A 25178-nucleotide genomic window follows, 5' to 3' on the forward strand; every position below is an offset into this window, starting at 1 on the left:
ACCCAGGTGCCTCATCTTATTTGCCCTTTTGACAATATCAGTGTCAAAACTTGTTCATCAGTGTCTCCAGAGGGCTGACGGGGAGGCCCAAAGTCTTTAAAAAGATTGACTTCTGAAGTTCTAGCATATTCAAATCCCCCCACACAGGCACACGCAGGCACATATGTACTGCTTGTAGAGTTGTCATTGTTTTCATGTGATAGAATCTTGGGTTTGGCTTTGAATGTCTGATTCGTTCTCAGGCCATGGTTTTTCTAGCTTAGGGACCATATATTCTTAATCAAATAACCTGTCTCTCTCTCTTTGGAAAGGTTGCCCCAAGGGGAAGGGGGAAAGAGGGGTCGCTCTCCTTTGTGGAACTGTAGCCCTTGTCTAGCTGCCTTCCCATCTCATATGCTTGTCAGACTGGAATCCAGGGCTTCCAGAAGGGAGTATCACTTTCCTTGGTGGTGAATCATTTAAAACATTATTTGCATTAAAAATCAGTATATCACAGAGCAAAAGGCAACATCTACATGCTCCATTCAAAAAAATAGAGCTACGGACTTCAAAGAAATTTGAAGGCAGTGGTGGGCCACTCAGGATAAAGCCCAGATTCAAGCTTCTGCCTGTCTTCTCCCGCCTGCCTTATAGGGACAAATAATGGGAAAGTGCTAAGAGTCGCAGCTACCCTTGATCAGCTCAGAGGGAACAGTGAAAGCCCTCAAGTTTAGACTCCGGATCATCTTCAAAGCCACACTTCCTAGGGCCATTTTCAAACATGTCAGACAGGAATCTGGGCCTGGATTTAACAGGGCAGTTCTCAGGGAACCTCTGGGTCCCAGCGTACAATTCAGAAAGTATTTGCTTTAGATAAAAGGTAGTGAGCTCAGGTCCAGACTTCTTGGGCAAATCTCTTAAACTCCAGAAGTCAGCTTCCATGTCTGTAAAACGTGAGAATCTATTTCTTAACCTCACAGGGGGCGGTGGGAGAATTAATACAGTAACACGTGTAAAGGACTCTCACAAAGCTGGCTGCGGGTCAAGGCAGAGGAGTTGGCAGTTGCTGGTAACTTCTTTTGTGGCTTTGTTGTTTGTTGTTGTCCTGATAGAGGATTGTTTATGGCTGTTAGGGCTTTCAAGCACGTAATCAATGCAGGCCACCGCCCCTCTCAAGCTTGAATGCTGACCCCGCCCTTCCTAGAGGTTCAAACGTGAACTTCCCAGAAAATGAAAGGATTTCTTGATGCTAAGTAGGGTGTTATCTACACGAACAGCTACTGGGGTCTCCAGGAGCACTGGAGCGTGAGAGCAATGTGATTATTTTATTATATGTCAGGACCTGTGATGAATCTCCCACAGATGGTATTTCCCACTTACCTGCGTTTGGGATATAAACAGCCTCAGCAGGACCCAGCCTGTTCTCTTGCCACTGGCAACAATGATGATGATGCTACTGATGGAAAAAAAAAAAAAAAAAACCACTGCATTTTCAAAGACAGCTGCTTTATTTGAAGCAGTAATAGCCCAAAGCAATGCCTAACCTAGTGTGCACTTCCCTGTAGCCCAGCGCACGGAATAAAACGCCAGGCTTTCTTTTGTGGTCCTGGCCATTTGGGGGTTCGTTTGTTCCTTCCTCACTGTCGTTGGTTTAGATGTGGACACCTCTCTTTGTGTTTGTCCCTCAATTACACTGGTTCTCAAGGGAGCACGAGACGATGTGCTTTAATAGAACTCTGTTGAGAGGGATGATAGATTATCTCATTGAGGACCTTTTTCAGACACTGGGTATGAAGTTGGAAAAATATAGAGTGGTTTGTAAGGGAAGGAGAAGCAACATAAGTTTTCTTCAACATGTTGTTTTCATTCAGAAGAGTGAATAACTATCTCTGAGAAACAGTCTTTGAAAATCAGCCTGGCACCTGCCCGGGAATTAATAAATGGCATGTGTTCGGCACATCTATGAGAATCTCTGATGAGTTTTCCCATCTCCTCCAGTAAATATCCAAGCAATACATCACTCTAGCCATGTAATTGATGTTCAGTTTAATCTGTATAATGTACTTATTGGTATTGCTAATGATGCAGTTATTAATTATGGTTTATTATTAATTACAACAGTTTACTCAAGTTAGAGTTCTTGGTCAAAACACATTATCAGCATACCAGTTTTTTTCTGGGATTTTTGCCTAGGTGCTGTCCTTGCAGTCGTTTAATTTTGTTCTTTTTTACTCAAGATTATATCTAACTTCACAGTAAACGTGACAAAAAAAAAAAAAAAACATTGTGGGGTATTACCAATTTGGTGGGTACTTCGTGTATGTCTTTGAATAATCTCTTTAGACATTGGCATATATTTATATATAAATATGCGTGTGCACACACACACACACCCCACACCAGAGTGATTTACATGTGTCTTTTAGCCAGTTTAAAGGCTTAATAAAGGGAATTTTCAGATTTCTACCTTATTTCTTCCCTGAGTAACAAGGAAGTTAGAAAATGCTTCTAAAGTAAGGTCATAGGAATGATATAACCATTTTATTAAATAAAATTACTCATAATAATTGTAATCATATTAGCATTATCTTACAAGTTTCTCCTCTTTTTTTTTTTTTTTTTGCTTTCTAAAAAGTCCCAGACCATTGTAATTATTCTCCAGCAGAAATTTTGACTCGTTTAAAGACTTCAAAAACAAATTCAACATATGATCATGAAGAATGGTCTACAGCTACCTAATCATTACAAGTATTGAGTTCATAACACTTTATTCTTGACAGATACTCATTTCCTGTCTGTCTGATACGTACCCAGTTAACTTTCTCATCATTGATGGACATATATCTGTTTCGGTGCTGGAAATATAATATTTTGCCACTAGTATTTATTTCCATGCTCTTTCTTCCTAGTAATCCCATTTTATCATTGATGAAAGTTTGGTCAGTAAATTTACTGGCAAAGACTTTTATCTGTCATCAACATACTGAGGAAAGCCTTCTGTGCCCTGGCTAATCTCCGGCATGGTCCCTGGAGCCAAGGCTCAGATGGTCCTTCTTTCTCAGCATGTTGTCTTGATGGCCATGGAAGGTCATCAGAAGGCAGCCGCAGACCCCACTTGTCTTAGTAACCCCCCGCTAAATGCCAGGGATCGGTGGAGGAAAGACCACAAAATTGGACTTGTCTTTACACTTCTACTTTTTCCTCTTTTTTCTTTCCTTTTATACCCATCACCCTATGTCTGAGAACTTTAACACAAATGGAAAAAGAATAGGTCGGCTGTGAAGAGAGTACAGATGAGAAAGACAGAAAAATTAAAGTGAGACTTATTGGGAGAGAGCTTTGATTCAGCGAGAACTGCGGGCACATAATAAGATGCTGGGCCGGATCATGTGAGGGCCGAAAAGTAAAACCACCTTTGTCCCAAGGAACGCATATTAGCATGTAATATAAAGGACTTACCAAAATAACTGAACTCAAGGCTGAAAATAGTCAAGAGGGGTGAAAAGAAGGTGCTATAGCAGTTCAGTAGGAGAGAGAATACTTCCTTCAAAGGCACAGGAACAGTGCTGGGCTAGGTGGCCTTTGAAGGACGGGTAGGATTGAACCTAGGAAATGTGAGTAGGGATGGGTCCATGGAGAAGGAGTGGCAGGACCAAAGGGGAGATGTTGCATGTGGGGGGCTGGGGGAGACTGAACATCTCCGTTTGGTTGGAACCCAGGTAGATGCAGGAAGGTAGAGAGAGAAGAGGCATGAAGTTAAGAAAGGGGCTGGGAGCCGGTTCATAGGAGGCCTGGCTGCCTTTTGTAATAAGCATTAGGAGGCTTTTGGGTTTTTTGTTTTGCTTTTTAAATGAAAGAATGGCATGATTAGGGCTCTTCTTTAGGAAGATCAGTATGGCTGGAGTGTCTAAGCGGCTGGCTGGGATGTCTCCTTAGGAGTCAAGAGCAAAATCCAGAAGAGAAATGAACCAGGTCCATGGCAGTGGGAAAGGAGATGAAGAAAGTATAGCGTTTTTTGAATTTTTAGACATTGGGCAGGGAGGTAAACTGACCTAATGTCAGGTGACTGTTCTTCAACCTGAGGGTAGAGTAAATAAATCTCCTTTGTAATATATTTCTTTTTTATGTGCTGAGGGTCAAAATTTCCTTTCTGGACAACCAAATTCATTTCCTTGCTCGGAATTTTATTAAGTACATGCTACGTTCTAGGCACCAAGGATACAGAGAGGAAAAAGGGGCAGCTTTTCTCTGCAGGAGCATGGACTCCTGCCTTTGTTTAAGCCTATACATTCAAAAACATTCTACTCACGTACACAGATGGCACATGGTCAACGTTCTCTTTTAAAACTCCCCCTCTGGGGCTTCCCTGGTGGCGCAGTGGTTAAAAGTCCACCTGCCAATGCAGGGGACACGGATTCAAGCCCTGGTCCGGGAGGATCCCATGTGCCACAGAGCAGCTAAGCCCGTGCATGTACCACAACTACTGAGCCCGCGAGCCATAACTACTGAAGCCCACGTGCCTAGAGCCCGTGCTCTGCAACAAGAGAAGCCACTGCAGTGAGAAGCCTGTGCACCGCAACAAAGAGTAGCCCCCGCTCGATGCAACCAGAGAAAAACCCGCGCGCAGCAACGAAGACCCGACGCAGCCAAAAATAAAAATAAATAAATTTACTTAAAAAAAGAAAAAAAAACTTCTGTGTTTTAAGACTTTCATTCAGGAAGGACTTATCAGGTGACCACTAGGTTACAGACATCAGGTTAACGCTTACAAGTCACAAGTGGGTGAGAAATAGTACTTCCTCTTGGGAAGCTCCAGACCAGCCGTAGCACCTGCTGGTCCGTCCTTGGTTAGATAAGTGCCCTTTGCCTTTTATCACAGTCCTTCTTTTCTACCCTGCCGATCATGTGTGTTTCTTTTCTTTGATTCCCTTTCAGCCTTGACCAGCACACTGTGCGCTGGAAGGATCGCATGCATGTCACTCCTCCGGTCCAGTTCAGAACCGCAGTGATCCGGCCTCTCTTGTCTGGACTTAGGCCTGGGGCGTCCTTTGCCCTCATCTATTTGTCTTATTTTTCTTGCAGGATTTTAACTTCCTTATGGCATTGTTCTGCACTTTGATTTATCTTCACCTTTTGTTAGGCTCTGCTCTTTACAACTGGTCATGATGTTTTAAACTGGAGTCTTGTCCTCCAGAACGTCACCCGTAACCACCCGAGTGATTACTGTGTTCCTGGCGGAAGTGGAGATTCAGTGAATCCCGTGGGCTTCAGGGTCACACCGGGATCCCAAGTGTAGCGCCCACCCCCCCCATCCCCACTCTCATGTCCCTTCTCACTGGCTTGAGACAAGCTCCTCTTCCTGACTGCTTCTGCTGCCTCAGTTTCCCCATTTGTAAAATGGCATTAATTATACCTCATGGTGTGATGTTAAATAAAGGTTACGTAAGATACCTGGCACACAAAGTAGGTCTTCACGAAGATCAGCCTTCTTCCTTTCCATCTAATTTAGTAGCACCTGGGCAGTTGATCAGCGTACTTTAAATTCCTTTACGATTAAGAACACTTTCCAATCCCTGCTAATTCTGGGTGATCGTATAACCAGAGTTTGATTCCACCAGGTTTGCCTTTTCATTGTGTCAAAGGATCTTTTAAAATAGTGCAATGAAGGACATTGGCTAAATGATAAAGTAAGATATCAATATATTAGGAGGTATTTTATAAACAACCACCCCATTAAGTATTTTTCCCATTTTGCCATAGTCTGTGGAAACCTTCCTCAAAGATATTTAGGACCAATGGTTCTCTGGTTAGATTTTTCCTCATGTCATGTAGAGCATTACCTAGGGCGGAACATACAGATTCCTGGGTCCAACCTCAGACCTTCCATCCGGAGTCCCTGGGGAACCCAGCCATCTGCATATTCAAAAGCTCTTGGAATGATTCTTGAAGTCTCTGTAATTAGTGAACTTCTGTTCTAAAATATATTGAACAGAATGATACAACTAATGTAAGCCTTATTTCTGTTTTTTGCGGTACACAGGCCTCTCACTATTGTGGCCTCTCCCGTTGCGGAGCACAGGCTCCGGACGCGCAGGCTCAGCGGCCATGGCTCACGGGCCCAGCCGCTCCGCGGCATGTGGGATCTTCCCGGACCGGGGCACGAACCCGCATCCCCTGCATCAGCAGGCGAACTCTCAACCACTGCGCCACCAGGGAAGCCCAAGCCTTATTTCTTAAATAACTTCATTGTTTGAGGAAAATTATATGCTTAGTAAATGAGAGTCAGGAGATGATGTGACCCCACTTTCTGCTGAGACCCCAGGAATCCTCAGTACGTCTCTGAGGGTCACTTTTTGTGTGTGTGGCTCATTGGCCTGTAAAAAGACATGTCACACCTCTGCAGGCAGTTTGCTATACCCTGTATACTTTTTGAACCTCAGAAGTACGGATTTTTCTAGCAAGCACATAGAATTTATTAGGTACACTTACTTTTTGATAAGAGAGTGAATGACCAATTTCAAGCAGCAGAAAAAGCTGCAAGGGTCTTTTGCAAACAGTTACTGCTTTGTGCAGGATGCCGTGTGATCCTTTCTCCCACATAAATGATTTCTGAGAGCTAAACATAAGCATGACCCAAGACACAAAGTATGGAAAAAATGTCAGGGACAGTTGATTTTTATTTTAACGCCTTCAAAGTTTAGTTTTAAAGAAACTGTTGGAAATGTCCACTCTTAACTGATAACATCCTCAAAATCACCCACTCACATTTCCTTTATTGATTATTCAGTTCATATGAAAGGTGAACACAGTTGATGGCTTCTTATTGACAAGCTGTTCACTCATTTTATTACTTGATGGTGATTTGAGAAATGCAGATGGAAAAAATAAAGCCATTTCATCAGACCAGTAACGGCACTAATAATTCTCTGGAAACTTCCAGAAAGTAAGTTATAAGGGTTTGATCATCTTACCCACAGGCTGTAGGCCCCATCAATAAATGAGAGCAGTAACTGTCATGAAATTAGAACAAAAATTAAAAAGTAGATTAATTTTTTAGAGATGGTATATATCAAACAATCTAGCATCTCAGTTTTATATGAAAAATTATGTTTCTGATTATTAGTTGTACGTCATACATGCCCTGCATGCCCTACGGTGGAAATGAGGTACAAAGGAAGAATGATAAATTCAAAAGCATAATCAGGTTACAAATAATACATAAAGTGTGAACGGAGATTATTCCAGGGGTACTGACTGACTTTGCATTCCCAGAGGGAGAAACAATGATGTACAATTTAAATGAAAAATCTTGGAGATGTTTCGTGATTATATGTAATGTTAAGGTACAGCTGGAAAAAGCAAACATAGATAGCAAGGAATTCTAATTTTTCTGAGCAGCAAGACATGAAAGAACTGACAATAATCTTTAAAACCAGGGTGTTGCTATTTTTAAGAAAAAGAAAAGACCTCTGCAAAAGGTGAAAAATAACTATGAAAATTATTTGAAATAGATTCTCTGTTCCATAAAGTCATAAAAATGCTAGTCCAGAGTGGCTGAGGCTTCCCCAATGGATACTTCAGAATATCTCTGGGGACCAGTGCTCTGAAACACACTCGGAGAAACAGTATTCTTACATGTTTCCACAGCTTCCATTTTGTTTTTTCTCATAAGGTTTCTCAACCTCCTGTTTCTCTTTTCAGCAACTTCCCACGGTTGCTGTCCCCCGACTCTTTTCTCTCTTTCCCCCCTCAAATACCAGAAGTGGAATTTTGGTATTTGATTTTGCATGTTGTGAGAATGAAGTATTTTGTTGTTTGAATTCAGTGCAAACGTTGAACCCAAACACCAGGTCCGCCATCAGGAAGCGGGTCAGGTATTTCCATGAGTGTCACCGACATCCGCCCAGTGCCTGGCGCTCTTAGACCAGAGGGCACTATGTGCGGCCAGTGGGGTGCCCTCCGTGAGCTCCTGCATCCTTGCGGTGCCCGTCACCCACTTGGACCAGACATTGGAGGCCCCTGGCCTGGGTGAGGCAGTAGCCTTCATTGCTCTCCAAAGGGAACGTCCTTCTTTCCTCCAGTTGGGTTTTGAAGCTCACCCGTGGCACCTCTCGTGGCCTCTTGCAGCGGGCACGGAAGGCTGAGGTGTCACTCGTCTTGCTCACTTCGAGTCCCCTGCAGAGCCTCTTTACAGGACCTGGAGCATAAAAGGAGCTGTTTATTTGAAGACTGTGAAAACCAAGATCGGCCGCATCACAGGGATGGACATAGGATGGCTCGGGCAAGGGGTCCATCCTGTGTCCATCCCAGGGATGTCACTATCGGTGTCCATCCCATCTGCTCACTGGGATGGAACTCGGAGAAGAGGCCCTCTCTGCCTTTTCTCCTCCTCCCCCACTTCCTCATCTAGTTGTGAGCAGGGAGGAGGGGCCCCAGCTCTGTGTGCCTGGATAAACCTGCAACCCCACCGAACCCGCACATGTCCGTCACCATCTGCCTTGAGATCATCCGGATTCATCTCATGAGGCCCTTTTTCTCAAGGAGCCTGGGTGTCCACCTCCCCCTTCTTCCCCTAGACCTTCGCCCCCTTACCTCTCTGTACGACCCTCTCCAGGTCCATCCCTTCCGGCCCCTTCAAGGTCACTGCTCCAGCAGCCATCTCCTTTCCCTCCTGCGTCATCAGCTTTTCCCTCTCTCGGGGACCGTGCGCATCACCATTCAGAATGCCCTAATTTCTTGCGTCTTAAGGAAGAGAGCTTCCCTGGATCCCCACACTCCTCCCTGGCTCCGTGGCGATTCTCCCTCTCTGCCTGTATCACACTGACTTCCTCCCTCTCCTCACCGATTTCCCTCCTCCCCCCTCCCTCAATCTGCCATTCCTTTTCGTCTCCATTACTGGTCCCTCCTCGTGACGCACCCTCTCTCTTCACCTCCCAGGTGCCCTCCTGAGTCTCATGGCTTTAAAGACCATCGTTTTGCTGGCAACGCCCCAAATGTTCACCCCAAGTCTAGACCTCTCCCCTTTATGCCCCACAGCCTACTTGAGATCCCTTTGGGTGTCTAGTATCTCAAAACTAACTTGTCCAAAACCAAATTCCTGATTTCCCCACCTACCCTTCCACACCTGCCCCTCCAAGTCCTCTGCATCCCAGGACATGGTAACCCCATCTTTCCAGTCACTCCTCCCAGAAACCTGGATGTTGTATCAACACACCCTCCATCCAGTTCATGGACAAATACTGATGGCTGGACCGTCAAAATAGATCTCAAGTGTGACCACGTCTCACAACCTCCACTGCCATCTTATTCCAGACCATCCTAATCTCTTGTGCGGACTATCGCGATAGCCTCGTAACTGACATACCTGTTTTCACTGTTGACCCCCGACGGTCTGTTCTAAACACTGCCACCAGTGACCCTGGTGATCCTCCGTGATCCTGTTGAAAGCTAAGCCAGATCACATCCCTCCTCCACTCCGAATACCCCCGTGGCTCCCGTCTCGTGCAGAGGAAAAGCAAAGTCCTTCCAGGATCTCTTGAGGTGCCCCCAAGTCTGTCCTTGTGCCCCCCACTTTCCCCGGCATATCCACTCCAGTCACACCTCAGTGTTTCACAGTCTCGTCTTGTAGCTTTAAACTTTTTCTTTCCACTGTCCTCCCTGGGTGTCAGCGTACCTCACACCCCTTCCTCTTTCTGGTCTCTGCTCACACGTTATTTCTCAGTAATTCTTCTCTGATAGCCCATCTTGGAGCTCAGCGGCAACCGCGCTGCCCTGCCATCCCCACCCAACACGGGTTTCTCTGTAGCACGAGCACCGATTAACAACCTGCACAGTATCGTTTACCTCTGGGTCTGCGTCCCACAGGAATCTAATTTCCACAAGGAGAGAGGCTTTTGTTTTACCCACGTGCTCACTGCTGTGTTTCTAGAACAGCACACGGCACATCGCTGGATGTGCAATAAACTCTTGAGGTATAAATGGAGAATATTACTGATTTTCCCCACGGTCAAGGGCAGCCAGCCCTAGTCACCATCGTGCAGAGGTTCTGGGTAGCCACGCCCCCCTCCCTTCCCTCTAGAAAGGCTTTCCGTTTGCTCAGGAGAGGAAGACCTTGCCCTGGGGGCTCAGCCACTCCAGGCAGCGGTGATGCCTCCGTGTCCTTCTGGGCTGGTGTCTGTGGGTCTTCGGGGGAAATTTATGCAGCCTGTTCAGTGGTCAGAACTGGGCCCAGACCCTCGAGCCAGTGGCTGAGTACATCCAGTTCTCAGCCTGAGAGCTGCTGTTACTGAATTTAACGTCCAACACTGGACCAGGATGGACTGTTTCCTGCCAGGTTGAAAACCAGCCAAACACTGCATTGGCTAATCGCTCCCTTTCTTTTGAGAGTTTTCACGTTATACATTATATCTGAAACCTTAAATAATGCAGGCTCACTGGAATACCATCCTTTTTTTAAAAAAACTTTTTTTGGTCATCGAAACAAAACAACACACCCGGAGCTGTCACTGGGAGTCAGCAGCGTGGGCATCTGCGGAGATGATGTTCATTCTCCTTCCCCCTGAACATTTAGCTTATTTATCATTTTAATGAATACGTCCAAGCCTAGATAATGCCCACTGTGAAATGCATACATTTGAATTTATTCTCTTTAAAAGGAGCTACATGTGCAGTAACCTCTAAGCAGGATGCACAGTAGAAGAGAATAAAAACACCTTTCCATGAAGAATTAGAATTTATACCAAGAAAAAAAGAATAAAAGTTTATACCGTTAGAAACCCGGCAAGAAAATAAAACGGAAGGGGAAATATTATAACAACTCTCTTGCCAAGCAGTTTGTAAATTACACTCTTACGGGCATAGATTTGGGTAAAGGGGGAAAAAAACCAAGCTATCAGTTGCAACCACATTCTGTCACAAATTATCCTCTGTCTGAGGCTGACTGACAGCTCACAAGCACGTGTTTCCAAAGCAAGAAACGGGGAGAGAAGAGCATCCTGTGGGGGAAGGACGGAAGGATGTCCATCTCAGGCCGGGATGGAGGGCAGAGCTCACGGAGAAGGCAGGGATGGTGTGTCCCTGAGGGAACCTGCAGTGAATGACACACCTTAGCGAGATTTTCCCGGGGTCGTGACTCATTTCAGCCCAACTTGTGTTTCCCCAGAGTAGTCTTAAAACCAGACACCTGAACGAGCCCCTTCACCCAGGCCCCACCACGGTGAGCTGGTGGCCGTACCTTTCAGGCAAAGGGAGGGTCGCGCACAGACCTGCAGGGCAGCCCTCCTCACGTTTTATCAGTTGCTCCCCCATTTTGCATGATTGCTGCCATGGTTACCTTGCACAGAGATTGAACATTTCATTTTCTTGACCTGCAACGTGAAATGAGTTAAAAGTAGGTGCTAAAGAATGATGATCCTGACCTTCGCTGGCTGCATAGCAATGTGCTTCCTGCAGGGAATGAGGGGCCGCAGGGCTGATCTCTTTCCCTGACCCAAGGATAGGTAGGGTCACTCCTCACTTCTCACAGAGCTTAGGAAAAAGGCTAAAGCACAACGTAACAGAAGCAAACACGTGACCATTAACAGGACTCTCTTCTCTTATGGAGTGTTTACAGTGTATGAGTTGAATCCTTGTAATTTTTTAAATTTAAATTTTTAAGCCGAATCCAGTTTTTCTAAATAATTTCTTCCCTGTGTGTTGTATTTACTGGAATAACTTAGTTACAAAAAACTTAGAGAATCATTTATTTAGAAAACATATCTGGAGAACTTGCATTCTATCCCTAGTGAGGTAAATGGAATGGTCCCCAATGTGCCAGCATTTGGAAGAATAAAAGCAATTAGATTTTATTTTTTTAAGTTAAGTTTTCAAACTGGATAAAAAAAAAATCAGAATTGAAAACCATTGGACTTTTTGTCAGTTTTGTGAATTTGAAATATGTTATTTTTACATGAATGGCTTTTTTCACCTTTTATTCATCTTTTAAAACATACACAATGAATCTTTAAATTTTTCTTAGCAGTTTATTCAAAGTAACAGTATCCTCCAAATCTCCCACTTGGCTGTATGTTCCAGTGGCCTGTTGTAGTGGTATACTTCAGATGTTATTATAATAAAAAACAGTAAATATTTTCAGGGTTCATTTGGACAACTGTTTGAGGGATATTCTTTCAAACAAAATAACAGGACATCCTCCTGAAGTGGTCAGAAATAAAAATGGCCTGTAAAGAGTCATTATATCTGGCAGGGTTTGTATTTAATAAGGTGTGATTTTTCACATCACCACTGCTCTCCTTGCAACCGTTGCTGTGATTGGAAAGTACACGTGGGGTGGAAACTCGGGTGATCGTGGCCCTCCGTCTCCTGCCTTGTGTTTCTCCCCGACCTTGAGCAGCTCTGTCTGTCTGATGGCCACGGCCATGTTCAGGGTGCAGAGTCTCATATAAAATCTTAATATGAATAACTTTTGAAAGAAACATTTATATGTTCCAGTGGAAACAGATGGAAAGTTACAGCTTGACACCCTGCTTCTCTGCGATGACTCATCTTAGACTAAGCCCGGCCTGGAGTGCACAGGAGACAGTGATGGTTAAGTTTTTCAAGAATCAGATGAAGCATGAATGCAAAACCCAGTGGAAGAGTAGAAACGGCTGGCACCATAGCCAGTGCTGATTTCATTTTTACCAACAAAAGCAAGAAGAAAATTCTAACATGAGAAATTTGGGCATAAAATTCCTACTTTCCCAATGACCTGTCTCCCTAGGGAGGGGACGTGATGGCTCAGATGCCAAGGACTGTCGTGCTCTGATTAAAAAGGGAGAAGCCTTTCAAAAGTGGATTCTGTTTAGTGAATTGAACATTTCAGTCCTAATATTTTTCATCCTGAACTCATTTAGCAGAGGAAATGGATATTTCATCAGACACAGACTTGACATTCCATCACATTATACTGTAAACAGGACAGATAGTGTTTTGAAACTGGGAAAGCAGGAGAGCTAAGACAGTGGCCACTGGAAGGCCCTGCTTATCTCATTTAAACAGATACGAAATGTGGGTGCCAGTAGTGTGATCATCGTCCGCTTCCCACTTTGTGAATAAATTGCTTAGAAGGAGTCTTTTGCCTACCAGATGTGACCTAGATTTAGATTTTCAAAGGCAAGGGGGAGAAAAATCTCTATTGTGTTAAAAAAACAATTGCTGGTAAAATGCACAGTAAGTGAGCTTATCTCTCTTCTCCAGGTGTTTGGGCTAATATTGTTATGGAATTACTGCTTCATTTATGAAAAATAATTGGGGGAAATGTTCCAGCAAATCAACTTTGGATAAAGGCTGAGGATGTCTATTGTGTTGGTAGCAAGTTTCTAAAAGGCAGAAAGATCAGGGAGCCCATAGAGATAATAAAAATATTTTAAAAACTGTGTTTGAGAAGAGTCTCTTATAAAAGGGTCAGTCGTGGGTGTGCTTTCCAACTTGTGTTGGGGTTTAGTGAAATAGGGAAGAACAATGCGAACAATTACATTCCTTTCAGCGCCTGTGAAAGCCGTTGAAAAAAAATCAAAGCTCGTCTGTCTGCTAACTCTGATAAGTCTTATGACTCTGTTAAATGCAGCAAAATTTTAAAAAGCTAACATTTTTATTCTCCCTTACCCACCGTGTCTTCTTTCTCGTTTCTTCTCCCCTTCAGGAGCTGCCACTCCAAAACCAGTCCCAGAACCCGAGAAACAAACAGACCACACAGTCAAGATCGCAGGAGTCATCGCTGGCATCTTGCTGTTCGTGATTATATTTCTTGGAGTCGTGTTGGTCATGAAGAAAAGGTGAGCTCCCGGCCGTTGCCACCCATATGCTTCTTGGCCCGCTGTTTGCCCAGAGGCTTCTTGTGTGTGAAAATACTCAGTTACTCATTTGGCTTTGATGACCAAGATACATCTGTGGCTCTGGTTGTTCCTATTTTGCATCATAAAGCATTCAAGGTTATGGAACAAAATTTAGGGTACGTGGTTGTGATTTTGTGTAAATATGCAGTTTCTCATGCTGGGTCAACATAAGGATCATGTGTCTTCCCACAAGTTGGTTGGTACATAAAACTTGGCAGAATGAGTAAAATCATTTATTCACCAGGAAATGTTTAGTATTTACTAGCAACAGACTAGGTCTTGAGGATATGAGAAAAAAGACTTTTCCTTCTCATTATATTGAAGATTATGGCGATGACAGAATTTACTGGGCCCATGTTATGTGCGGGCACCATGTTAATATCCCATGAGAAAGGGACTCTCAGAAAGCAGCTGGACAGCAACGCAGGGCATGGACACATAAGGACAAGAATGGTAGCATGTTGGATGTTATAAGGTTGCCCTGTTTGGCCAGGGGTGGTCAGAGGAGGAGAAAAACAGATATGGCTATAATAAGCAATCTTCACCTCTAATACGTGAAAAATAGGCAGTGTCTTTTGTCTTGTGGAAATGAGTGAAAACTTGCTTAATAATACAATGTTCAGTTTATATAGAAATGATCAACATAAAATATAGACAGCAAGAAGTGAAAAGACAGATTGTCCCTTTTTTATGTAGTTTAAGAACAATTATAAACAACAGGGTCCTATGTGTAGCACAGGGAACTGTATTCAATATCCTGTGATAAACCATAATGGAAAAGAATATGAGAAAGAATATGTATATACATGTATAATCGAATCACTGTGCTGTACACCTGAAACTAACACAGCATTGTACATCAACTAGACTTCAAGTTAAAGAAAAGATTTTTAAAAATGATGGAGTGTGAGTAAGGTTACGGAGGATAGGAGGTGAGGACAGAGGGGTCAGCAAAACCAGGTCTTGGAGGTCTTGTCTGGTCATCTAAGGCGCTGGACCTGGTCGTAAAATCCACTGGTGGCATTTAAGCAGGTAGTAATGTGACGTGCTTTTGCTCGCAGAAAGATCACTCTGATGTTAGGGTTGAGGCCAGCAAGGAGAGAAGAAGGCTGGAGTTAGGAAGACCAGCAACTTCAGAAACATAAGGAGCTACGTTGTAGTAGCCGTTTGCAGGCCGACCTGAGGGAGATGACGCAAAATAGAAAGAACCTCCTTGCTGCCGTGGCGGTTCGTGGGGGTATCGTCACTCCCCAGATGTGGAATGTGTAGGAGGTGGGGCATGTGGGGCGTGAAGACGGGGAGCTCAGCTCTGCACTTTTTTAAGTTCACTCTTCCTGTAACGTGGAGTAGACATGACCACTGAGCAGTCAGATATGCTGGTGTGGGCCAGGAAGAGTACTTTCCACAGTCAGAGTCATCCATCCACATATGTCCGGCTGAAGCTGGGGCTGGGACGAGGGCACTTAGAGCTACTGTCGAGTCAGAAGGAGGTCAGGGATGAAGGTCAACCCTTGGGTCACAGCAATATTTAAGGGGGGAGTTAATATCCAAATGTGTATACATACATATACATCTTTCCTTGCTTCTTCCTTCGTTTTCTGGTAACTGGTCTAGTCACGCCTTAGGACAACCAGCTGCTCTGTCCCAGCTCATATGTGACTAATGGGTCCCCATCATTTCAGCTACTCCTCCCCACTTGTCATCCATCCTCTCTTCCTTTCTCTTTGCTCACACATCGTTTAATTTCTCTCCATTTTTAAAATCTTTTTTCTTGTGTTGAGAACTTTCACGATCTACTCTCTTAGCAACTTTCAAATATACAGCGCTATAGTGTGGTGTATACATAGTGTTACTAGTATAGTGATATTAACTGTAGTCCCTGAGCTGTACATCCCATCCCCAGGACTTGTTTATCTTATAGCTGGGAGCTTCCTCCTCCTTTTTCATTTCTCATCTCTCTAGCTTTCTTTTCTTTACCCTTCTCTGCTTCTCTAGCTGTCAGTCTCTTTATTTCTTTCTCCCTTCACATCTCTGTCTTTTTTCTTCCTTCTTCTCCGTCATCTCTCATACACTTTTTCCTGGATGTGCTTTTTCTCTCCCCACCTCGTTGTTTATGTAGAAAGCTTAGCTGTAGTACCAGTGGTTGGTACTTTTTTTTTTTAATATGATCCAGTATAAATTGTAAGCAGCACTAGGCCCTTGTACGCCTGGATATTCAAACTAAACATTTTGGAGAGTTGATTTTTAGCTGTGGGAATGTGTTGGATTTTTGTGTCATCTGGCAAGTTCTCTGTGAGGAATAGCCTGAAACTACAAATCCAGTTGCCCTCGTGACCTTAACTAAATATTAATTCATCCTCCAAGGGTCTGTTTCTGCAGGATTAATTCATTATTCCACCTTGGACTCTCAGGCAGTCATGGAGGTTGTGTTATAAATTATGCATTTGAAGAAACTGCCCATGGTAACATGTGGCCTTGATACAACTTTAGACTAAATTCCAATAACTCATATCAAATTTACATGATTATTTACTAGATAGTAACCTTAAAAGGGTTATTTTCACAGCTTGTGCCACTTGTGTATTTGCTTTTTCTGAAATATAGAATATGCTCCCTTGTAAGGCAAATTTTCCAATATACTATGCCTCTTAGTACAAAACTTACAAGATTTTGACCTGAACAGTCATGTGGTCCAAACTGTCCTGTTTAATAGAAATTCCAAAAACTTCTAATTGTTCAGGGTTTTCTCCCAAAATTTGAGTCTAAATTTTAAAAGTTGTATTTTTAAACAGAACCATTAAAATATGATAGTAATCATGAATAAGTGGCTGGAGAGTTATTGATACATAACAAGCTACAGTGTTTGGTTAGCAACAGGGAGTTTAGATTTGGAATTCCTAGACCTGTGTTTTAACTAATTTTGTGATTCTGACTTTCTCTGAGCCTTAGTTCCTTCATCTTTAAGTTGAGCAAATTTCACTCCCCGATCTCTGAAGTCCCCCCAAAACTCTCCGGTTTTCTGTTACGCGGCAGCCAATGGTGACACGACTATGCAGTTGCTGTCCTGCAAGTGCAGTGGGGGCTCCTTACTCTATCTCACGCTGTAACCATACACAGTTGCTTCTCCAAAGCTTGCTTTGTGCAGCAGATTCAGGTCTCCGTGTGTTGGCCGGTGAGGGGTTCATCTTTTAGCCACGCGTTTGCCATTGTCACACAGGAGGCACTCAGTGGGGAGATGTAATGAGAGAAGGAGGGTGGGCAGGAAAGAGCTGACTTTCAGTGTAGTGCTAGTCGTGTTTGCTTGTTCGAGCCTGTGCTAATCAAACTTGCAGGCCCACTCCTACCCGGGCCAGACTCTGGGTCGCCAATGCGAGCACATGCCATTGGTCGTAAGGCCATCCTGGGCCCAGGAGAAAGTGTGGGTGAAGCAAATGCATCAGTACTTCTGGAAATACAATTGGAAGTCTGTCTTGCTGGGGAAAAGTCAGTAGTGACCGTCTGGGTGGGTCAGCATGCCAGGCCACGTGGGCCTGAGCTCTTAGGAGGAGGGACAGCAAATTTCACTGGGAGACATTGCCAGTTATTAGCTTAACTAAGATCATGTGGGTGTCTGAAGGCTCAGCCTTCTCTAAAAATTAATTGCTGGAATAGAACCTGTAAAATCTGTTCAACTCATACTAACTCATGGAATCCTTTCACACCTAGGCCATAATGACTGAAAACTGAGATGACCTTCAGTCTTATTTGGCTATAATATTTTACAAACCTATCACAAATTAGACTAGTTGTTACCTGTTTGTGAATATTAATACATTCAAGCCTTGCCGAGACTAATACAATACAAAACCTGCTTTTCCTTAAAACCTTTTACAAAACCTTTCCGTGTATTTTTATTTTATTCTTTAAGAAAGCAATTTCTTTTTACTTTCCCCTTCCCAGAAGTATGTGTTCTTCTGAGGGTGCAGTGTTTTGACACAGCAAATGTTAAGAAAGGGTGTTGAGATGAATAGCTATGAAATAAGTTTCATGCAGAGTCACATGACAACACACTCTCAAAATTAATATAAAATAAGTTGAGAAGCAGATACTTAGTTTTTATCATTTTCATCCCTGTATAATTAAATTTATTTGTATAAATGAAAATGCCTGCATTTTCAACATTTTTCGTAAGGAAGAATTTATCTCAATAACATGTTTGACAGAATTTAGTGTACCAGCACCATCTATTTTACCCTGATTAATTATATTTACTGTTGTTTCTAAAATTGCTATAGATCTTTTAGAAATTTGAGAACATTTGTATCAATTACAGTAATACTTCTGTCTCGGTCATTGTGGTAAATAGAAATTACAGAAGTTGTGACTAAATGGAAATCACTAAAGAGATACACATTCTTGCTGAAAATAGCAAATGTTAGTTACTCTACTTCATGAACACCTGTTATAGGTAAATGTGACTACTTCCATCCTCCAGCACCATACCTCTATCTCCTTCCCATAAAGCATTTTAACAGATGTACATTTTGCAAAAGCAGCCTATATCATTAAACATTTATCACCTTTCTGTTATATTTTAAAAACACTGGAACTACCAAGATAAAAAAGTTCAGTAACATAGGAAGAGTATCTGGAAACATGAAACAGAAAAGATAAGGGAAAAAGTCTGATGAAAGCCCTCTTTTCAAAGAGACGCCTATAGCATGTGAGTGCAGGTAAGTCGACATTAACTATAGTTCCCCCACTAGAGCTGTTGACACTTGACATGGGAAAATTTTTTCCACTGCAGTTAAGTGTGAGTTACATGTGAAAAATGCCTTAAGTCTGGATGCTTTATTCGAAGTCCTATTTCAAAATCACATTTTCTGAAAGTGCATTGAGAAAGTCACCTCTAGACATGTCTTTTTGGTTATTTAGAATATGTGTACTTGATATGTAGCTGTGTAAATAATACTCAGTAGCTGAGACTTTTCTCCTCGAGCACATGCTTTTGGCATATGTGAAACAGGATACATGTGTTCACAAATAGGTCCAGAAATGCCCTCCTAATCAATCAATCAGCTAGTGTCCTTCAGTTTCTTAGGTGATAACTGAGTGGGCTCCTTGTTCAGCGGTAAATTAAATTGACCTTTTTAAGGGCTCTTCTAACCTGGACTTCATATGGTTACTCTAATAGCTCCCATATTCTGACTATTTCTGGACTCAATCTAATGGTTTATTTAACTATGTTCTATTCGGGGCTCTTTGGGCTCTCTTTATAAAGAAGATTTTAAAAGGAAGGTGGGGAACATAGGCACCAGTTTTTTTAGTTTATAGGAGGAGGGGGTCAGAGAATGATAAGGACAGCCAACAGGCTTTAGAATCTCACAGACCTGTGTTCACACCCCAGCTCCTACCTGGTGGCAGCATAGATTTAGGGAAGTCACTTAACCTCTCTGAACTCAGTCTGCAAATGTGAAACGTGACGATAATGATGATGATGATAATGTGTGCGGGGGAAGTATGAAAATCAAGTATGGACGTAGCTGGTGCTTGATAAATGATAGCCCAGAAGTTCAGAAAGCTGTTCAAGGTCCCGTGGGTGGGTATACGCGGCAGAGCCTGGGGTCAATCCAGGAGTGTCTGAGCGTTACCACCCCACTGGTCACAGCAGTAAAGCTCAGAGGTGCCTCTCACTCTGTAAGCCTCAGCTGCTCTTGCTAACCAGTAGCTGGAAACACCAAATAGTCGTCGGCTTGTTGCTGTTTACCCTTGCTGGAAGTCTACAGATATTTCAGACTGCCAGCCTGTTTTAATCTCCTTTTTGAGCTATCATTGGAGAATAGCTAAAAGAAAGCTTTTTCCTCTTCCTCCTTTACAGAAGCGTTTTGTAAATCCTTTCGAATACATGTGTTCCATGGCATTCTTGGAGCCGGTGGTTTACTTCTGATAATTCGCAGCAGCGAGGATGCTGTGTCCTCGTCTGGTTTAGTGAGTGAGCGAACTTTGTTGAGTTTTATGGTTAAGCCTTCAGCAAGCGAGCTTCTCTCCTTCCTCCTCAGAGACAAACCCTAGATTCAGGGGGCTGTGGAGTGGGCAGCGGCCCCTGGAGACAGAGGCTGACACAGGCTCTGCTGAGCTGTGTGACCCTGGCACGTGGCTGGCTTTCTGTCCCCCAGCTTCCCCAGTAAAATGCCCCGAAGGCATCATAATAGGACTTTCCCATGAGTGTTAGGAGAAGGAAATGAGTGACGACCATTACAGTGCTGGCCCCAATGAATATTAACTGTCAGTACGCATGCTATGCTGCTTTGCCTGGGAGCCGTAGCTGAGGCTAGTCTCAGGTCCATTGCCCACCTTAAAGGCTTTATTTCCACCCTCAGAGGCCAGGTGGGACCAGGAGCTGATCCTCCTTTGGAGGGGGTCCGACTCTCCGTGCGGAGTCCACCTGGAGAGCATGGGTCTTAGTTGTGAAGGTAGCTGGGAGCACAGCCGCCCGGAGGACAGCTCACAGTCCCCGCAGCCTGAAGCCAGGCCTGGGTAGAGATGCTAGAGCTGAAAGCGCGAAGGAAACGCTCTTGGGCCAAACTGGCCCAGCGGTATTCCTTGTGCAGAGGCCCCTGCTCCATCTGAGGGTTTTACTCCCTACACAGAAGGAAGCCAAGTGCTGGGGCACCAATACCACCTCCCTCGCAGACTTCCCGCTAAGCCCCAAGTTCATCTGAGTAAGCATGACCTTGGCACTCAGTGCAGATTCTTTGGGTACCCGAACCTGTCAGACCCAGACCCGGGCTGGGGCCGTGGTCTGCCTCCCGGGTCAGAACAGAGGACAGCATCAGTCTTTCCCAGGTCCTTAAGAGCATCCTGCATCTATAGGGACTCCCCGAGCCTGCTCTAGCACCTCTCAAGAGGTGTGGACCCTCTTGCCATGTGACCAGACCTGAGCCTGCACACACTGAGCTGGACTCTCTCCAGCCATCTCAGGGCACAGCTGTCCTACTGATTCCTATTGGAATGACCTGTAACTTTCCAGTACAGCTCGTTTGTATCCTGTATCCGTTAGCACAGCTTATTAAAACATGTTCTTTCACTGTATCATCCCTCTGAAGTTCAAGTCTAACGGTACCTATAAGGGGCTCAGAGGGGGTTACATATCTACCACTGAGATTGATGGTTCTCCGTGGTTGCTGTCCCGAGATGCTGTGCTGATGTCCCCAGCTCTGTCCCAGGCAGGCTCTTCATGTTGTAGAGGGTGTCTGTCTCATTCATGTTGACATGACCTCACGTTCTAGTTTGTAGGGTAGGAAACACCCAGAGCATGAAAACCGAGGATGTTTTACGTAGGATGATTGTTTAAACCTGTCGTCTTGGTCAGTGAATCCGAGAATTCAAACTTAACATTCTCACTCTTTCTAGTTTTGTATTAATGAGTAAAACAGTAATGAAAAATACTTAGACTATAGAAAATATATATATGTTAAAAAAAAAAAAAAAAGTAGGCCAATATCTTACCTGACTTCTTTGGGCAAAATTCATGGTCCCTCTTCTTCTAACATAAATCTAAATTTCTTTTTAACAAGGAAAGGAGTTATATCTGGAATCTTTAACTTAGGTTCATTTATAGAAAGTTACATAAAATTAATTTTCAAAGTAGAGAAAGAGGAGCTACTGTGTTAGTAGAGGAATGCTATTTTCTTTTCTTTTCTTTTCTTTTTTGGCATAACTCAGCATTGTAAGATGTGATGCCGTGTTAAATAATATATTGACTGATAGGAAAGGCATGTTTTTGCCCAGTGTCCTCACAGACTGTGCCTTTCAAAGGGCATAATGCTTCACTGGAAGGAGTTTTTGTTCTTACTTTCACGTATACTGTTTTCCTCTTGGCCCTGCTGTGGTGGAACTAAAGTAAAGCTATTTTTATGGGTTTTACAGCAACAAGTAAAAATTGACTCATTTATTAAATCCAACATCCTTCTATTTGTTTGTAAAAAGAACACAAAACCAAAAATTGGCAAAAATGTAGCGCAGGTTATCCTATCTACAAATGGCCGATTTTCTCTCTCCTGCACACGCAGGCATGAACACAGCTTTCTAAAGTTAATTATGTTCCTGAGATGACTTGGAGCACCAGTAACCCGATAGCAGAATTCCAGGGTGGACCTGGGATGTGTTTCTTCCCTGACTCACCTCATCACAGCGCTCAGGCTGCACCTTCCATGCATTCAGCCTCCTGAATTATTCGGGTACCATCTGCCTCTTCTGTTAGATTCTAACATGTTACAGGCTGTGATGTGATCCTTTCGAATTATCTCTGACACCCCAGCACAGTCTTTGCGCCTAGTAGACATGGAGTATATTTAGTATTTAAAGACAAAAAGCATTCCTTTCATGCAAGCCCTTCAGTACCACCCTGGACTTTGAATCGCTGTGGCTTTTTATTATTAGGGATATATAAGTTTTATAATATAAGATGCTTTATTAATTTTTCTGTCCTGTAGGTTTTCTGGTGGACAGATTCCCTCTTTTGAATAGTATGATTTTTAAAGGTCTGAATAACAATTATTTAAGTTTTTTATTTGCTATATTAAAATCATTTAAATGAATAGGAATATATTTAAATAAATATATTCAGATCTGGCTTAATTAAAAGAAAAATGGGCTCATATCTATCATTTACTTAAATTATCACTTATTTCCAAACCACCTTTGAAACATTTTTTATAATAGTGTACTGCCTTGCATATTTTTCACAAGCAACATCAATCGAGATAGAAATTATTATATTCAAAAAAAGAATAAGAGCCTCAGGATGAAGTTTTCTCTATACAATGAGCATCTGCCCTAAATAAATTAAAATATCCAGTTTTTCAGGTCTTCATTTCAGTGGGTTCACAATGGAAATGCTCAGGCTTACGTCTTGGTAATTCACGTAGGTCTTCTCATCTCCAGCCCTTCAGCTGCTAGTAGCGCTCCCACTGCATCCGTGCACAGCATTGTTCCTCCAAGTGTGCTTGATGAGAATTTATGGTAAACATTGGCTCACTGGCCTTCTGTCAGAAGGAAAACATTAATAGAAACAAAATCAGGGAAAAGCCATTTCCTGAACAGCTTAATGTAAGTGTAGAGTTATCCGGAGCTATCAAAATGTCCTTCATCCTTTTCCCTGATTTATCTAAAAGCCTGGGTTGTGGGTTTGGAGTCAGAAGTCAGTTGTGGAAGAATTGGCTTCTCTGCAAAGCAAATTGCTGCATAATTCCTAGGAATGGTTCTTACCTTTACTAAAAGGGAAGGAGGAAAATCCCAGAAATACATTAAGACGGTGGGAACAAAGTGGGACATAGCATTAACTGAAATTCTTCTAGGAATGGTTCTTACCTTTACTAAAAGGGAAGGAGGAAAATCCCAGAAATACATTAAGACGGTGGGAACAAAGTGGGACATAGCATTAACTGAAATTCTTCTAGGAATGGTTCTTCCCTTTACTAAAAGGGAAGGAGGAAAATCCCAGAAATACATTAAGACGGTGGGAACAAAGTGGGACATAGCATTAACTGAAATTCTTCACTCGGTGGCTGTCATCTGGGAGTGGTATTGTCCCCTTAGGGGACACTGGACATGCATGAGGGTCTCTGCACGGAGAATGGCTTAGTTGTATACATCTGTCAGCTGTATAGTTTCATAGTTACAATTGTCAAGGTTTTTCTTTTATAATTTATCCAGGTAGGGTTGACTCAGAGTTCTGGTCTTAAAGTCACAGGAGGTCTAGATTAAGGTCTCAATCAGAACTGCCTACAAGGAGGCCCAGGAGGGCTGACCCGGGGGGGCCTGGTGAAGAGCGTGTCTGGAGAAGGCTTGGATGCTCAGGCCCGTTAGGTGTGCCACTATGTCACAGATATTACTGTCCCCTCCCACCCCTGGGGAAGTGAGAAATCTTGATTTCTTTTGTTAAATATTCTAAATTTTTTTAACACTGGCAACTAACCATTTTTTAATGCTTTGTTGGCCAGATAAAATGGGCATCCAGTTGCCAGTTGGTGATTCCTAACTCTATTTTAAGATAAGCCAAGCAGGAGACATGAAAATAACCCCATTTTAAAATTCCCTTACACGTTTCTGACTATAGATGATGCTTATGCCAGAAAAAGACAATAGACTCTTTCCTTACCCACGTCTTCAGTGCCTGAGATGCCCTCAAAATGATGAATAAATGGCTCCTACTTGGAAATACACGAAATTTAAGCTTCGTTTGTGTTGTCCGTGATGCCGACAGGTGGTTTGGATCGTGTGCCTCCGGTTCATGACAAGAGCCCATCCCGTCTTTCCGCGCTCAGAATCGCTGTTGACTTCTGTGTCGCTAGAGGAGCCTCAGATTGTAACATCTGTTAGAGCGCTTTCACTCAGAAGATTAACATTAAATTTATTAAATTCTATTTCTATTCTAATCATCTTCCTGGTCTTTCGAAACAGTTTCCCTAGCATGAGAGAGCCCTAGGCTGCCCCTGAAGTGGAATCCGGCCTCTGTACCCAACACCGAATTAAATCTTGGAGACAGAGTTTTGGTTGAAGTAGAAAAGAAAAGCTTTATTGCCTTGCCAGGCAAAGGGGGCCACAGCAGGCTAGTACCCTCAGAACTGTGTGTCCCAGCTTGGAGGGGGTAGTGAGGAGTTTTATAGTAATGGTTCAAAGAGGGTATGGTCAGCTCGTGGACATGCTCCTGATTGGTTAGTGGGGAGATAGGAGTGAGCATCATCAACCTTCTGGTTCCAACCGGTCTGGGGTCTAGTGCTTGTGGACAGTACACCGTTAACTTCTTCCACCTGGTGGGGGTTTCAGTATCTGCAAAAGAGCTCAGAGATGTTGTGTTTCCCCTGCTGGAACCAGGACCCTGCCCCAAGGCTGCACTATTGTATCCTGACTGCTCCTCCCTTGTCGCTGCATCCCCTCCCTTCCCTGATTAGCAGATGTTTGAACTGCCCCTTGGAACTCAAGGAAGGTCATGGGGGCTGAATAAAGCCTATTTCCTATAATCAAGAAATAGGGGACACAGAAAGGCTTTTGTGCCGAGGGTCCTGTTCGGTTTCACCTCTGACCATGCTTATCATGGTGGATGGGGTCTCGGGAGGGAAACCAGGCCCTCCTTCCTAAGGCGGCCTCCTGATGGACTGTGCCCAGCTGACCAAGTCAGAGCCCGGGGGGCTATGGGTTCTCCCGCTGCATAGCCCAGCCGAGGTAAGAGAGCCAGAAAACCTGGGGATCCTGTGAGAACAGGCTCCCTGCTAGCACCATGGCTGTTGATTTTGTTATGCTGAGTTTGAGAAGCAGTAGGACTTATGTATCTGCCATCATCTG

General features: G+C 43.5%; 1 protein-coding gene across 7 annotated transcripts in view; it reads left to right on the forward strand.

Moving 5' to 3' along the window:
• The window catches only part of PTPRM (protein tyrosine phosphatase receptor type M), a 745966-nt gene that overhangs the window by 494956 nt on the left and 225832 nt on the right, over window positions 1–25178 (forward strand). For all 7 annotated transcript variants that reach the window (XM_060310545.2, XM_060310547.2, XM_060310546.2 and 4 more), the window contains one exon: window positions 13661–13793. In XM_060310545.2, the coding sequence (XP_060166528.1) occupies window positions 13661–13793 (133 nt within the window). The remainder of the gene's footprint in view (window positions 1–13660; window positions 13794–25178) is intronic.

This window comes from Globicephala melas, chromosome 13 (assembly GCF_963455315.2).
Source record: "Globicephala melas chromosome 13, mGloMel1.2, whole genome shotgun sequence".
NCBI lineage: Eukaryota > Metazoa > Chordata > Mammalia > Artiodactyla > Delphinidae > Globicephala > Globicephala melas.